Source organism: Pleurodeles waltl, chromosome 4_2, assembly GCF_031143425.1.
Source record: "Pleurodeles waltl isolate 20211129_DDA chromosome 4_2, aPleWal1.hap1.20221129, whole genome shotgun sequence".
Taxonomy (NCBI): Eukaryota; Metazoa; Chordata; class Amphibia; order Caudata; family Salamandridae; genus Pleurodeles; species Pleurodeles waltl.
The window spans coordinates 1019371117-1019387643 of record NC_090443.1 but is presented as its reverse complement, the minus strand read 5'-3'; the positions used below and the strand labels follow the sequence as shown (position 1 = coordinate 1019387643).

Sequence of the window (16527 nt, the reverse complement as noted above, 5' to 3'; positions counted from 1 at the left end):
GACCTCTCCCCCCAACACACAGCCCCAGAGGCCACCATCTTTCCAGGTCATATTGTGAAAAAGAAATGTGGGGCCCCCCCGCAGCCCTAGGGACCACCACCTCCCCAGAGCAGATTGTGAAAATGAAATGTGGGGGGCTGTCCCGGCCCCTCCGCAGACCTGGACACAGCCACCTAACCGGGCCACAACATGCAAAGAAATGCGGGGGCAGAGTAGCGCCCGCCCCCCGGGGCAGATTGTGAAAAAGAAATGCGAGGGTGTAGCCCAGCACCCCCTCTCTCCCTCACCCCTTCCCTGCAGCCCAAGGGACTACCACCTCCCCAGAGCACAATGTGTACAAAGTGGGATGGAAGAGAGAGAGAGACAGACAGTCATTGAAATGGTCTCTCCATGCAATGGCTTCAAATAGTAAGACTAGCAAGATGTTTGGTACCAATTTTATACTTACATTGGGATGCAGAGCAGAACAGAGTCACTGGTCAAGGTCTTGTGCTGTCACTTAGTAGGCTGAAGGTTCAAATCCTAGTATCGCTTGGGAGTGTGTTTGTTTATTTACTGGTGTTTTGACTGCTAAACCTTTCTAGTGAGTGCTTTCCAATCACATGCGTGGGTTGACTGTCAGAGGTATGTCTGGATGCATCACAGCAAGTATGGCCTAAAGGTTAAGGTCACAGAGCCTCACAATGAAAGTTGAGAATTCTACTCCAGGTGTGTCCGTGGTCATTTTCCTTCTTTAATTTCTTTTAAACTTCAAAAGTTTAAGGTTTATACTGAAAAGTGACAAATACATTTTTCTTTTCAATTTGTTCAGAAATATCTCATTCTAAGTATATCAATCATTAAAGACTAAAAAGAAACCTCTATCTATCTCCCTCTCACTCTCATTCCCTCTCTCTGTCTCAATTCCTCTTTTTCAATCTCTTTCTCCACTCACACACCCACTCAGACCCTTACGCACCCAGTCACAGTCCTACTCAGACACTCACAGACCCACTCACAGACCCACTCAGACCCTTATGCACCCACTCACACACGCACTCAGACACTCACACACCCACTCAAAGACCCACTCAGACACTCACGCACACACTCACAGACCCACTCAGACTCTTACACACCTACTCACAGACCCACTGAAACCCTCACACACCTACTCACAGACCCACACAGACACTGACACACCAACTAAGACACTGATGCACCCGCTCTCACACCCAGACACTCTCACTGCCACTTTAACCCCCAGATACACCCTCTCACACCTATTCTCACACTCAGAGAGAGAGGCCATGGCCAACTCCCGCCGTACCGTACATGGCCAAAGGGCGTGTGCACCGTGGGGTTGGGTGGTTGGGTGGGTTGGCCTCAGGGTCTACCGCAGATCAGGCCTTGCGGCTAACCTCCCGCCTCGCACAGCCTTGGGTCGTGTGTGGCTGTGGTTGGATTAACCTCTAGTAATAAAAATAACTTTGCATTTAAAAAAACATAGAAATTCACTGAAAAAAAAGGTTACAGGGATGTTATAGTTAGTAAAAAGAATTTAAAAAACATAGAAATTCATCTGTTATAGTTAAAGATATCTCAAGTAACTATAACTCGTGCCCTAAGGTAACTATGACTCACGTCCTCGCCATGCACTGTTAATTACTCCACAAATTACTGCACTCATGACACCTTTGATAACATAATTGATAATATCAATGTAATTTTTGCAGTAACATTTTTGACGAAAACTGTGTATGGCGGGCGCAAGTTATAGTTACCTTAGGGCATGAGTTATAGTGACTTGAGATATCTCTAACTAAAACAGGTGAATTTCTATTGAATTTCTATTGTTTTGTACGTTTAAAATGTGAGCCTAAATATAAAATCCCTGTAACTTTGTTTTTTTAAGTAAAAAAAATCACTTTTTGCAATATTTAGGAGGCTTGTGTTTCATTGCATACATGTTATGGCTTCTGTACCTGTAGTCTTGTGAGATGTTCTATGTGAGCCACAGCCAGAAGCTTAGCATGTCGGCATCTAATGCAAGCACATATGCTTCTCTTCCCAATTCTCCTCTACCACTGCGGTGTCATCCAGTTCATCATTTGTATACTTAGGTGAACGGCGGGAGACTATGGAGGGTGAAAGCATTCGCAATATTCCATGATACCCCTACGGAGGTGTAGAAGGAGGATGTCCCATGACTGATGAAGACTGTGGCTGCTCCCAGCACACTTGTTAACTGTATTACTACACTACCTGATTTACTTTGTGGATGAGGAATGGGAGATTGAACAGCGCTGTGAAGGCATTTGCATTGGAACGTGATATCTGAAGATTTCTGACGACAACAACAGTATATTTAGCTTTTTACATCAATGACCATATTAAGTTTATTTCCAACCAATTGTGTGCATACTCAATGGACTGGAGGTCAGAATTTCTCAGTTTTTTGTTATTTAATACATGAAACATGCCTTGAGGCTTCCTGCAGCCAAATGCTCACCTTTCGCCTTGTCCCTGGTTGATCTTCAGATTCTGATGTTGGCAAACTAGATCCTTCTCCCTGGCTTCCATCACCTGAGGCATCAGAAGTCTGGTCTGAGTTGTTCCTTGATCTCTGTGGAGAAAAATAATACTTGAGATTTTGAAAGATACAGAACCCAACATCTAGAACTATTCACAATCAGCCACGTTACTGATGGATTGAGTCTCTATGTTTAGTACTTCTAGTTACAATGTGAGTCAACTGAAGCTGGGTTAGGAAACGGAATACCGTCGGAGTCTAGAGTGGTTTTAATTCATTTAGGATCCGCTCTTCATTTTGCGTGACATTTATCACTAGGGCAGGACCCGGTAGAAAGTGTGTTTACTCTTATTGCTCTATAGGCTGTGTACACCTAACATCAAGCTGCGTCTTCGTCCATCACTGCGTACAGTCAAATCTGCCGGGAGAGATCTGAGCACACTCCTTGGTCAGGGGTCTTGGCTAAGCCTGTTTCAACCCACTGGAGTCCAGCCCCACTCATAAGCCTGGCTCTCAAGAGATATTCATCTATGGAATTGCACATGCAGCTGTCCTGTGCCAGCATTCACTTTCATGAGATCCCAAATCCCAAGCTAGACTGTTCTGGAGCACCAGATGCCACCAGCTACTCTTACATATGGTGACGATGCAGAGCAGCTAGGGAAGAATGTCAGGAGTACCTTTGAGGATGTGATCCACTCCTAACAATTCCCTGTCCGAAGACCACAGAAACAATGTGAGCTTGCTATGCTCTGCTCGGTGCTCACACATCTGCAGCATTACTGGCTGAAAGGAGACCCCTGGATGTTGAGGTATCCGGATGGTCCAGTGGCCAGGTTATTGTGGGTTGACTTCATGCAAGGTTTTCAGATTCCATACAATGTGCTACTCAAGGGCAGTTAGGTAGAGAATTAAGGATGCATGGAGAAGCCCAGGGAGAGGGCAGAAAAACAAGACTAACAAGTTACGTTGCAGAATGATAGGCCATTTAGCAAAACACCAATTAAAAGGCCTCATTGTATTGACACTGGCAATAGCTCCTAAGAAAACATTGCACGAGTTTTGTTTAATTCATCACCTTTCTTGGCCTGAAGAGGCATCAGTAAATTACTTTATTGGCCAATTAAAATGACATACACCAGCATTGGCACAGCCATGGAATGGTAGATTGCCGGTCCGGCCATGTGACATTCAGCTCCTGGGGACTGAATTTGAAGGGTTCCACTACATGGACAGGTCCATGTCAAATGGATGATCGTGGCCTGTGCGATCTTTGAGAAATTCAGAACCTGTGCGAAGTGCGTTGAGAGACAGCTGTCCATGCCTGAGCAGGGGTGGCATTCCCTCAACACTCAGTGATGGTTGGCAGGGGCACCACAGACTGAGGACGCTAGAACTGGCGGCGGAAACATTTGGTGTTCCATTAGCCGAAGAAATGACAGAATGGCCTGCTACTAACTTGACTTTGCTAGGCACAGAGCTGGACTCTGTTTAGATGGTGTTATGACTGCTGGGAGGAAAGACTGGCTCTTTGAAATGTTTGATATAGAAAGTGGTGGGTGAGAAGAAATGTGAGTTGAGGAAACGGCAACAGGTGCTAGGGCGCTTAACCGTCACTTGTGGAGTGGTCGTCCTGCTTCGGGAATTGTTTCAGGCAACCGACATGTGCCATGAGAAGGGAAACAAAACCACTCCACGGATTGCGAATGACAGACAGAATTAAACAGGACTTGACAACAAAGATTGCCGAACCAAGCGCCACCAACGCTAAAGCTGGGCCTCGTAGCACTATGAGCTGTTTGCACTACTGAAACGTCTGTGGAAGCTGAAAGCCTGAATTGTGCTGCTTCAGCATCGAATGCAGATCACTCTGAACTGTCTTGGACCGAGGTCAGGGCTGGATCATTCATGGGACCACGTCTGGCACCTGAGCATAGGAATTGAGATAGGCGCTCAGAGAAGTCCTCTGGTCCTCCAAGAGTTATTAACGCCTCCCTGAAAGCAGTGACATATCCATGATCTATATCACTGGAACAGTGAGCGCGTTGTATGCCGCTTTTTAGCAGCATGCAAAAAGCATTGGCAAAGCCATAGGTCTCGTCTTTGGCACCTATAGGCTTTCTGAATTACTTTTGGTTATGCTCTTCGCCGTCGGCCTTTGTCCCGATGCTGTGCACGATTGTCAAAATGAATTAATTAAAAAGGACAAGTGATGCATGCATGTGAGATGATGTATCCATGGGCATGCATCAGAATGCATGTGCGTGCCAGCGAAATGATGCAGTAGCCATTGGCTTTCATTTTTTATTTACCGACCCGAGATGGCAGATGCCACTGGGATTTGGAAATAAAAAAAATGTAGTGCAAAAGTGAACAATTTTAAAGAAACGAAAGGACTATAAAGTTTGGGGGTAACGAAAGAGGGAATGGGGGTGAATTGCAGAACAAGAACTCGTCTTCAGGTTTATTTCTATTGGTTGTGTGTTCTAATGGTGACATGCATAAATCAGCAAACCGGATGGAGCCGGGATAGTGTCAAACTTTGAAATTTTACCAACCTGGTGAACTCTGCATATCTCTGGGGTCAAAGGTCCTGGGTGGTGCAAGCAGAAATGGGAGCAATGAGCACAGCATCTTTGAGCAGCCCTCATACTTGAAGACGTCATTCTTGTAACATAAACTATTTCCTCCTCCCTGCGTCTGTGAGAAAAGGCTGGTGAAGTGTGTAGTGTTCTTAGGATTGTGAGCACTAGTCCCCTGCGGTCCTGAGCGGACTCAATGAAAGAATTACGCAATCATTTGGGGGTTGTTAAGGTGTGGTTATTAGTGGTTATGAGCTAATGAGTTTCAGTGTGAATGTTGCACACTGATGCAGAAAGATGTTGGCTACGAGCTCCACGTGTGTCATGTTTTTGAGCACGCTTCCGAGCTGAGGAGAAAACGACAACTGGCGACAAGTAGGGGGATATATGCTACAAAGAAACAAGACTGCTGTTCCTAATAGTTTGGTAGGTTATAGCAAACTGCTTGTGCGTGCCACATGAGCCCCAACCCGGGTCAAAGAAGCCTACACTTGGTGTATGTGGAGTGCAAGCTCCACTCCAGCCCATACGAGGCCTCGTAGAGAAGTTGAAGGCCTAGCAGAGGAGTGCCATTGGAAAAACCCGTCAAGGCTTGGCTGCTGGGCTGAAGAAGAATACAGTGCTGTGCCACTACATCAAGCTATCATTCACACAAAAAGAACTCTAAAGGCAGTAACAATCAGGTGCAACATACAAGGCAGCAACAACCAGGTACGAAAAATAGAAATGTACTCACCAGCGAAGTAAAACTCTTTACGATTTCAATGTTGGACGTGACGTGCTGGACAGGATGATCTGTGCAAAGTGGAAAGTGGCATCCACTACGTTCTGAATCTCACCCTGAGCAAAGCGACTCAAACACACGGCCCACCGCTATCAAAGTCACAGGTTGGACTGAGAGTGGTGAAAGCTCTCGAAACAGCATGAAGAAATTACTCGAACACAGAAAAACGAAAGCAAAGACCAGAACACGCAAGAAACAGATAATGCATTTACTGTAAATAAGGTAATGAGCCACATGATCGTTAAATGAGTCAGATGACCTGAACTGAAATATGAAGCTGGTACTTCCAATAGGCAGGGATTCAGGTGCACAAGGAGCGCTGCCTCAACAGCACACACTCTCAACGGCAGTATGAGGAGACGCGAAGCACACCACAGCCACTTTTATAAAACCACCTCGGCCGAAAAGCAAAAGTTTGACTCCAGATGGACCACATGGATCAAGACTTTTGATGACTTCGTAGATGCTCTGGAAGAAGTAAATGCTGAGAAAATCATAAAATACTTAAAGAATCTTGCTAGTGATGGATTAAAAGAAGTAATAAAGAAAATCTCACAGACTGAGACAATGTACTGTCAGATGAAGGAAGAATTAGGAGCCAAGTTCAATGCAATGCCAAACATCAGCTATGAAAGGTAAATTTTCAATCAAGCGAGACGACAGGGAGGTGAAACGATGGATGAGTTTGTTGAGAGACTTGATGTGCTTCTCAAACACTGTAAGTTTAGTGACTTTAATGATGAAGAAGGCAGGGGCCTCAGAGTCATCGATGGTTGTTTGTCGGACTTGTTCAGAAGACGCATGTTGAGAGAGATGCTCAGTTTAGTAAAAGTACTAATTGCTGCCAGAGCCGAGGAATGAGCACATCATCAAGCCACCGACATGGATGCGGGAGCAGCAAAAAGTGAATCAGCATTAATCATGAGGAGCAAACACAAGCACCAAGTAGATGCCCCTGAGTCGACATCCTCGAAGAAAGAAAGATTGTGTTTCCGGAGCAGATTTTCATTTCCACATGAAGGCAATTGTCCAGCCATTGGACAGATGTGCAAAGGTTGCAGAAAGGAGAACCCCTTCATAACGGAAAGCATTGCACCATGGGGAGATGGGAAAATGGAAGCTAGAAGGTTCCAGAAGCATTCTCACCACTCCTACAAACACAAAGAGCAACCTCAACTGCGACAGATGGAAGTTAAACAAAGTTGATCATCATCAAATTCATCCTGTAAGAATTCGGGGACGTCACTGTTGAGCGACAGTGAACAGGATGAATGCGCAATGATCGTATCTAAACAAAAGCGGTGTGCACACGTGGGCCTTTTCGCTTGCAAAGATGACAACGAACGAGAAAAGCAAGTGAGTCAACTAAACAAAAGAATTCATATGGACATTGCTCCAAGATCAAACTAAATGTTAACGGGTGACCCATAACCTGTTGACGGCACTGCATCGGTCTACATCATGCTAGTCAAACAATTCAACAATTTGTCACTTGTACCATGACTCAAAGAGTCAAATATGAAGGGGTACACATGGGCTGTTTCCAAACCATTGTACAGTCAAGGATCATTCACAGTGACCTTGCGGTATAAGACGCCTGAGCAGGTTCTAATCCACGTTCTACAAGGTACTTCATCCGGTGCATGTCTACGTAGTTTTGCAACTGCTGCTGACATGGGGCTGATATCTATCAATCACAACCTAAATACACCATCTGAATTTGTGAGTCAGTTTCCGTCACTATGTTATGGCCTAGGAAGGCTTAAGACAATGAAGATGTAACTTCACATTAACAAAGGCATCCAGCCTGTTGCACAAGGGTACCGAAGAATACCATTTCACCTAAAAGCAACAGATGAGGAGGAACTAGAAATGTTGTTAAAACACAACATTTTCAAGCGGTCTACTGGTCTTACACCATGGGTGTCGCCCATAGTGGTAGTGCCGAAAAAGGACAGTGCAGGTGCAGTGCACATGTGTGTGGCTATGTGCCTAGCGAACAAAGCAATTGAGAGAGAAGGACATCCTCATCCGCACAGTGCAGATATGATCATGCAGCTGAACGGAGCCAAAGTCTTCACCTGTCTTGACTTGAACAAGGGATACCATCAACTTGAATTGGAAGAAAACCGTACATACATTACCACTTTTTCAACTCTTTTGGTTTGTTCAGATGCAAAAGATTGAGCTTTGGAGAGTCGTCTACTGCAGAAATATTCCAAGATGTGATACGTAGAATAATTCAAACTGTTAAACATGCTTTCAATTACAGTGATGATATACCGGTATTTGGAACACTATGGAAGGAGCATGATAAGGCTCTCAAATTAGTGTGTCAGTTACTTACAAATGCAGGTCTCACAATAAATGCAGGAAAGTGTGAATGTCACAAAAACAAACTCAAGTTCTTTGGGCACATATTTTCTGATGAGGGGATGACTCCTGATCCAGATAAGGTATGAGCACTGTCAGTCGCCAGTCCCCCACAAGATGTCACCATGTTACTGCCCTTCTTAGCCAGCTATTGTTCAAGGAACATTTGTGACTGTGCTACAGTGAATGCCCATTTGCAGGACCTGACCAAACAAAATGTCCTGTTCTGTTTGTCCTTTAAATGTGGCCAAGGTTTCAAAAGAATAAATCATGCAATTGAAAATGCAACTGAGATGGCCTGATTTGATCCTAAACTACACACTCAGATTGTTGTTGATCCTTGCTCAGCATAATGGACATCTAAATGCTCGGAGACAGACTGTGGCACCGGCAGAAGTTTGTCTGACACAGTGAGTGCCTATTCCCAGGCGGAAAAAGAGAGTCTGACTGTGGTGTGGGCCTCTGAACATTTTCATGTTTTTCTGTATAGAAAGCATTTCACGATTGTCACAGACCACCAAGCGCTGCTCACTATATTCGGAAATCCAAAAGCCAAGATGCCCCCTCACACTGAGAGGTGGGGGTTGCGGTTAAAAGAGTACGACTATGCAATCATGCATAAGCCTAGTGAACCAAAACCCTGCACATTATTTCTCACCAGTACCACTACAGCAACACAGCTCAACATTGAAAACTGCTGAGGAATACAACAACTTCACTGTAAGGTCAGCACGCCAGTAACCTTATTGATCGAACAGATTGTTGCCGCTCCAACTATCGATAAAGATATGCTTGCCCTTAAAAAAAAATATTTCAATGCAATCATGGAGACACAGTGTTCGACCTCTGAGTGTTAAAATTGAATTTCAAAAGTATTGAAATGTACAGGAGGAACTGTCACTAAAGTAGGCATTGTGCTAAGAGGTTCCAGGATTGTCATACCCGAGAGTCTGAGAAAGTAAATCACTGAACTTGCTCATGAGGGACATTTTGCCATTGTTGCCACCAAAAGAGCCCTCGGAGATAGAGTGTGGTTCCCTCAATTGGATGAGAGAATTGAGAGGGAACTAAAAGAGTCATTTATGCAATTGCCTTTCCCCAAAGGTGACCCAGAACCCACAAACCTTGTCTGATCTTCCTGCATGTGAGTGGGAAATAGTTGCTATAGACCTATTTGGGTCCCTTGCAAATGGACACCATCTAAAGGAGGTCATTGACGAGCATTCCCATTTTCATCTGGTAGAGGATATATCATCAACAACCCACGACCAAGTCATTGAGTGGCTGGACAACATATTTGCAGTGTGGGACATACTGGACACTCTCAAGTCTGACAATGGTCCACCATTCAATAACAAGGAGTTTAAGGAGTTTCTGACTAGACTTGATGTCAAGCAGCAGAAAAGCACATCCTTGTGGCCTCAGGCTAACGGTGTTGTGGATGGTTTTATAGGAACCCTGAAATGAGTGATCCAGCGTGCATTGATGGAGGAAATAGAGCTAAGTTAGGCATTACGTCAAGCCCTCTGTGCCTATCGTTCGACTCCTCACCGGTGACAGTCCTGCCACCTTGATGTTTGGGAGAGTTATAAGAACCAAGCTACCACAATGGATCACTGAATGAAATCAGAATGATGAAGAGGTTTGTGTTACTGACACTGATCAAAAAAGTCAAATGAAGACATATGCTGATCAATGTCGGTGAGCTCATGAGATCGTCTTTGACAAAGGTAACTGGGTACTCGTGAAACAAAAACAGAAGCAAAAGACAGAGCCTCCATTTGATTATGAACCTCTGAAAGTTGAGACATGGAAGGGACACATGATAACTGGGCAATGTACTGGCAAATCCATCACGAGAGACTCGTCACATTTCAAGAACCTGTCTTGACGATCATCGGTCCCTGTAATACCAGATGAGGCTGCTCTACCTGAAGGCCCAGATCAGACATTTAATCCTGTGCCCTCGGTGTCCAATTCAGGTACAGTTCAACTACTTTATACGATACGGTCTGGCCGAATCATGCGAGCACCTTGAAGACCAATCAAAGGAATATAATGCTGCTATTGTTTATACCTTTTTATTTAAAAATGAAGTGTCTTAGGATTGCGAGCACTAGGATCCCGTGGTTCCTGGGCAGACTTAATGAAAGAATTACACAATCATTTGGGAGGTGTTAAGGTGTGGTTATTAGTGGTTATGAGCTAATGAGCTTCAGTTTGAATGTTGTAAGCTGATGAATATAGACGTTGGCTATGAGGTTCGTGTGTGGAATCCTCTTGTGAATGCTCCCGGGCTGCGGAGGATGCACCATAGTGTACTCTGACACTTGAAAAAAAGTTTTCAATGAATGTGTGATATGTTTGTAAGCAAGGACCTACGGCTCCCTACTTCTGACACTGGAGCTGATAGCTGGTGACTTTATTGGCAAAAGAAACTATCAGGTAAATCTTTCCAGACCGCCTCAACTACAGTAGGCAACAGTCAAGTAAAAGTAGACTGTTGGAAACAAACCCACGTCAGTCACTTCCCAGTGCTGCTCTTTTGGAGCGCTCGCTGCTTCTGCCAACTGATGCTGAGGTCATGCCCGACCTTTGTTACATTAGTGTGTGTGATTTGTGTGCACATGAAGGTGGGTATATGCATGTCAGTCGCAGCCCGTCCTTTAGGGCAGAGGGGCCACCCCCCCCACCTTTTGCCCCTCATGAAGAGTGCCTGTCACACTGAGCAAAGGTCAGCCTGACAGACACTGTTCATTTTCAGATCAGGCAGCCAGGAACGAGACATGTTTGATTTGCACAGACTCCTGGTTGCCTGAGCTGAACTTTTCTGGGCTGAAGTGGTCACAGCTCCTATGGGCGTGATCTCCTCAGCTCAGCAAAGATGCCTCGGGCCCATCCCCTCAGTGACGTGGGGAAGCGTCACCCATTGACTCCGACCTGGGCTCTTCAGGTTTAAGCCCTGAAGCGTCTAGGGCGAGTGTCAATCAGTGACACCACGTCACAGAGTGGGGTGGGGTCAGAAGTCTCAGTTACCCCATCCCACTCTGTGACGAAGTTGGGACTGTTGCCTTCCCTCATTGGCTGACCTAAGGTCAGCCAGTCAGGGAAGGCAGCAGTCACAACCCTCCTGGGACCTCCGAAGCAGAGCTGAAGGTAAGTGTGTGTGTGTGTTTTCTTTTTTCATGAATGTTTGGTGCGTGCATGTATGTTTGAATATTTGATGAGTGTTGTGAATGGATGTGCGGGTGCGCGCATTTGTGAATGATGGAGTGTGAGTGTGCTTCCCGCCCACCCCCTCCCTCCTAAAATTACAGGCCGCCACTGATGCATGTGTAAGCGCTGGAGTATTTAAGGATCTGTGTAAACAGACTAAGTATGTGTTTGTGCAGGGGTTGCATAGCAGTATAACCATTTTGTCACCAAGGCTGAGCAATATATACAGAAAATCAGGAACGAGAAAAAAGAGATACGTGAAAGGGGGTTGCATGAGTGTGAAATAACTCAGTTGCTTAGTGGTAATCCTCAGAAACCAGAAACAGAAAAATCAATTTCCTCTCACCCACCACTAAAGGGGGGGGTAAGTAAGGAAAGCAGGACTGTGTTGGGGGAGCCTATGGATCGGACTAATGAAGATTACTGATAAGTAACCAGATCAATACCTACCTCATCCATCAGCCTTCACAAATTGTGTGTATACCCAAACCAACAACCCACGGAAGGAAATTGATAACTGAGACAAAAATCTGAAGCACCATATGTTTTATTGAACCAGAATATATATATTTATATATATATATATTTTTTTTTATATATTACCAAGTGGCGAATGCCATTAGGTGGTTACAGTCACATCAGCTAGGGTCTGGAAAGTTTCAGGGTGATCCGTCAAGCGGGAGCTGAGAAAAAGGGGGGTTAAAAAAGGTGCGTTTCCCATGATAATTCCCACAGGGATTTTGAACAGGAATAGCGCCCAAACCACTGGACAGAATTACAACAAATTTGGCAGGAAGTTAGTTCTTGGTCCAAAAAGCGCCCTTTTTGTTATTTGGTGTAAATCCGTTCAGTAATTTTCGAAATATTTAAGAAAAAATAAATATGTATATATAGGGATGTGAAGGGTCCGCGAACCCTCCCAGTCTCGTACTGAGATCTGGCTGTCTGCCAACACTTTAATAACAAAAGTGTTGGCAGACAGCTTGGGATTCAACTTCAGCCGAGTCTCAGAATAAAAGGTGAAAAAACCAAAAGGGGCCTGACTCCTTAGCTCTGGAGTTTTTGGCATGAGCCGCAGCAAATCCGCCAAAAATTTAAAAAACAATAACAAGCGCAGGCTTCCGTGCTTGTTTAACGGCAGTCCCCGGGTGGGCCAGGTCCTGAGGGCGTTCAATTTTTGAATGCGGCGGTAGGGGTAGTGGGCTGCCCGCCCCCTACCCCAACTCGCAGCTCCAGAGGCCACCATCTCCCCGGGGCAGATTGTGAAAAAGAAATGTGGGGGACCACCTGGCCCCTCCGGAGCCCTAGGGACCCCCACCTCACTAGAGCAGATTGTGAAAAAGAAATGCAGGGGGGCTGTCCCAGCCCCTCCGCAGACCTGGAGACCGCAACCTACCCCGGGCACAATGTGAAAAGAAATGCGGGAGGAGCATCCACCCCCCCTCCACCCCTGCAGCTCCAGGGAGCCACCTCCCCGGGGCAGATTGTGAAAAAGGCCCCCCCCAACCGGCAGCCCGAGGGACTGCCACCTCCCCAGGGCACAATGTCGGAGTGGGATGGAAGAGAGAGAGAGAGACAGTCATTGAAATGGTCTCTCCATGCAATGTCTTCAAATAGTAAGACTAGCAAGATGTTTGGTACCAATGTTATACTTATGTTGGGATGCAGAGCAGAACAGAGTCACTGGTCAAGGTCTTGTTCTGTCACTCAGTGGGCTGAAGGTTCAAATCCTAGTATCGCGTGGCAGTGTGTTTGTTTATTTACTGGTGTTTTGACCGCTAAACTTTCCTAGTGATGGAACATTCAAGTTTCTTTCCAATCACATACTTGGGTTGACTGTCATAGGTATGTCTGGAAGCATCACAGTAAGCATGGCCTAAAGTTTAAGGTCACAGAGCCTCGCAATAAAAGTTGAGGATTCTACTCCAAGTGAGTCCGCGGTCATTTTCCTTCTTTAATTTCTTTTAAACTTCAAAAGTTTAAAGATCGTACTGAAAAGTGATCTCACTCTTTTTTGATTGACAAATACATTTTTCTTTTCAGTTTGTCCAGAAATATCTCATTCTAAGTATATCAGTCATTAAAGCCTAAAACACTCTCTATCTCTCTCACTCTCTTTCTCTCGCTCTCTCTCAATTCTTCTTTTTCAATCTCTTTCTCCACTCACACACCCACTCAGACCCTTACACAACCACTCACAGACCCACTCAGAAACTGACAAACACACTCACAGGCCCACTCAGAACCTCATGCACCCACTCACAGCCCCACTCACACCTTCATGCACCCACTCACAGACCCACTCAGACACTCATGCACCCACTCACAGACCAACTCAGACTCTCACACACCCAGTGAAACCTCACACACCTACTCACAGACCCACACAGACACTGACACACCAACTAAGACACTGATGCAACCGATCTCACACCCAGACAAACACTCTCACAGCCACTTTCACCCCCAGAAAACCATCTCACACCTATTCTCACGCCCAGAGAGAGGGGCCAGGGCCAACTCCCACAGTGCACGGCCAAAGGCCGTGCGCACCATGGTGTTGGGTGTTTAGGGGGGTTGGCCACAGGGTCTACTTCAGGTCAGGCCTCGCGGCCAACCTCCCGCCACGCACAGCCTTGGGTCGTGTGTGCCAGTGGTTGGATTAACCTCTAGTAATAAAAATAACTTTGTGTTCAGAAAAACAAAGAAATTCACTGAAAAAACAAAGGTTGCAGGGACGTTATAGTTAGTAAATAGAATTTAAAAAACATAGAGATTCACCTGTTGTAGTTAGAGTTATCTCAAGTAACTATAACTCGTGCCCTAAGGTAACTATAACTTGCGCTCTCGCCATGCACTGCTAATTACTCCACAAATTACCGCCCTCATGACACCTTTGATAACATCATTGATCATATCAATGTAATATTTGCAGTCACATTTTTGACGAAAAACTGTGTATGGCGGGGGCATGAGTTATAGTTACTTGAGATAAATAACTAAAACAGGTGAATTTCTATTGTTTTGTATGTTTAAAATGTGAGCCTAACTATAACATCATTGTAACTTGTGGTATTTTAAGTGAAATAAATCCAATATTTCGGAGGCTTGTGTTTTATTTCATATATGTGATAGCTTCCGTACCTGTAGTCTTGTGAGATGTTCCATGTGAGCCACAGCCGGAAGCTTAGCATGTCGGCATCTAATGCAAGCACATATGCTTCTCTACCCAGTTCTCCTGCTGGGGTGTCCTCTAGTTCATCATTTGTATACTTAGGTGAATGACTATGGAGGGTTAAAGCATTTGCATTATTCCATGATACCCTGCAGGGGTGTAAAAGGAGGATGTTCCATGACAGATGAAGGCTGGGGCTGCTCCCAGCACAGTTGTTCACAATGGGGGATTCATTTTAGATTTCACTGTATTACTGCACTTCCTGATTTACTTGGTGATGGATGAGGAATGGGAGTTTGAACAGCGCTGTGAAGAACTTGGCACTGGAACTTGATATCTGAAGATTTCTGACGACAACAACAGTATATTTTGCGTTCTACATCAATGACCATAGTACATTTATTTCCAACCAATTACGTGCATACTCAATGGACTGGAGGTCAGTATTTCTCCGGTTTTTGTTACTTAATACATGAAACATGCCTCAAGGCTTCCTGCAGCCAAATGCTCACCGTTCGCCTTGTCCCTGGTTGATCTTCAGATTCTGATGTTGGCAAACTAGAGCTTTCTCCCTGGCTTCCATCACCTGAGGCATCAGAAGTCTGGTCTGAGTTGTTCCTTGATCTCTGTGGAGAAAAATAATACTTGAGATTTTAAAATATACAGAACCCAACATCTAGCACTATTCACAATCAGCCACGTTACTGATGGATTGAGTCTCTATGTTTAGTATTTAAAGTTACAATGTGAGTCAGCTGAAGCTGGGTTAGTAAATGGAATACTTCCAGAGTCTAAAGTGGATGTAATTAATTTAGGATCCTCTCTCCATTTTGCGTGACATTTATCACTAGGGCAGGACGCGGTAGAAAGTGTATTTACTCTTATTGGTCTATAGGCTGTGTACACCTAACATCATGCTGCGTCTTCGTCCATCACTGCGTACAGTCAAATCTACCGGGAGACATTTGAGCACACTCCTTGGCCAGGGGTCTTGGCTAAGCCTGTTCCAACCCACTGGAGTCCAGTCCACTTCATAAGCCTGGCTCTCAAGAGATATTCATCTATGGAAATGCAAATGCAGCCGTGCTGTGCCAGCATTCACTTTCATGAGATCCCAAATCCCAAGCTAGACTGTTCTGGAGCACCAGATCCCACCAGCTACTCTTGCATATGGTGACGATGCAGAGCAGCTAGGGAAGAATGTCAGGAGTACCTTTGAGTAGCTCCTAAGAAAACATTGCATGAGTTTTGTTTGATTCATCACCTTTCTTGGCCTGAAGAGGCATCAGTAAATTACTTTATTGGCCAAATCAAAATGACATACACCAGCATTGGTACAGCCATGGAATGGTAGATTGCCGGTCCGGCCATGTGACATTCAGCTCCTGGAGACTGAATTTGAAGGGTTCCACTACATGGACAGGTCCATGTCAAATGGATGATCGTGGCCTGTGCGATCTTTGAGAAATTCAGAACCTGTGCGAAGTGCGTTGAGAGACAGCTGTCCATGCCTGAGCAGGGGTGGCATTCCCTCAACACTCAGTGATGGTTGGCAGGGGCGACACAGACTGAGGACGCTAGAACTGGCGGCGGAAACATTTGGTGTTCCATTAGCCGAAGAAATGACAGAATGGCCTGCTACTAACTTGACTTTGCTAGGCACAGAGCTGGACTCTGTTTAGATGGTGTTATGACTGCTGGGAGGAAAGACTGGCTCTTTGAAATGTTTGATATAGAAAGTGATGGGTGAGAAGAAATGTGAGTTGAGGAAACGGCAACAGGTGCTAGGGCACTTAACCGTCACTTATGGAGTGGTGGCCCTGCTTCGGGAATTGTTTCAGGCAACTGACATGTGCCATGAGAAGGGCAACAAAACCACTCCACG

The 16527-nt window shown here is 45.3% G+C and overlaps 1 protein-coding gene across 2 annotated transcripts in view; it reads right to left on the bottom strand.

Moving 5' to 3' along the window:
* The window catches only part of LOC138293602 (serine-rich adhesin for platelets-like), a 620895-nt gene that overhangs the window by 241627 nt on the left and 362741 nt on the right, over positions 1-16527 (bottom strand). For both annotated transcript variants that reach the window (XM_069232871.1, XM_069232872.1), the window contains 2 exons: positions 15155-15268; positions 2492-2605 (listed from right to left, as the gene is read on the bottom strand). In XM_069232871.1, the coding sequence (XP_069088972.1) occupies positions 2492-2605; positions 15155-15268 (228 nt within the window). The remainder of the gene's footprint in view (positions 1-2491; positions 2606-15154; positions 15269-16527) is intronic.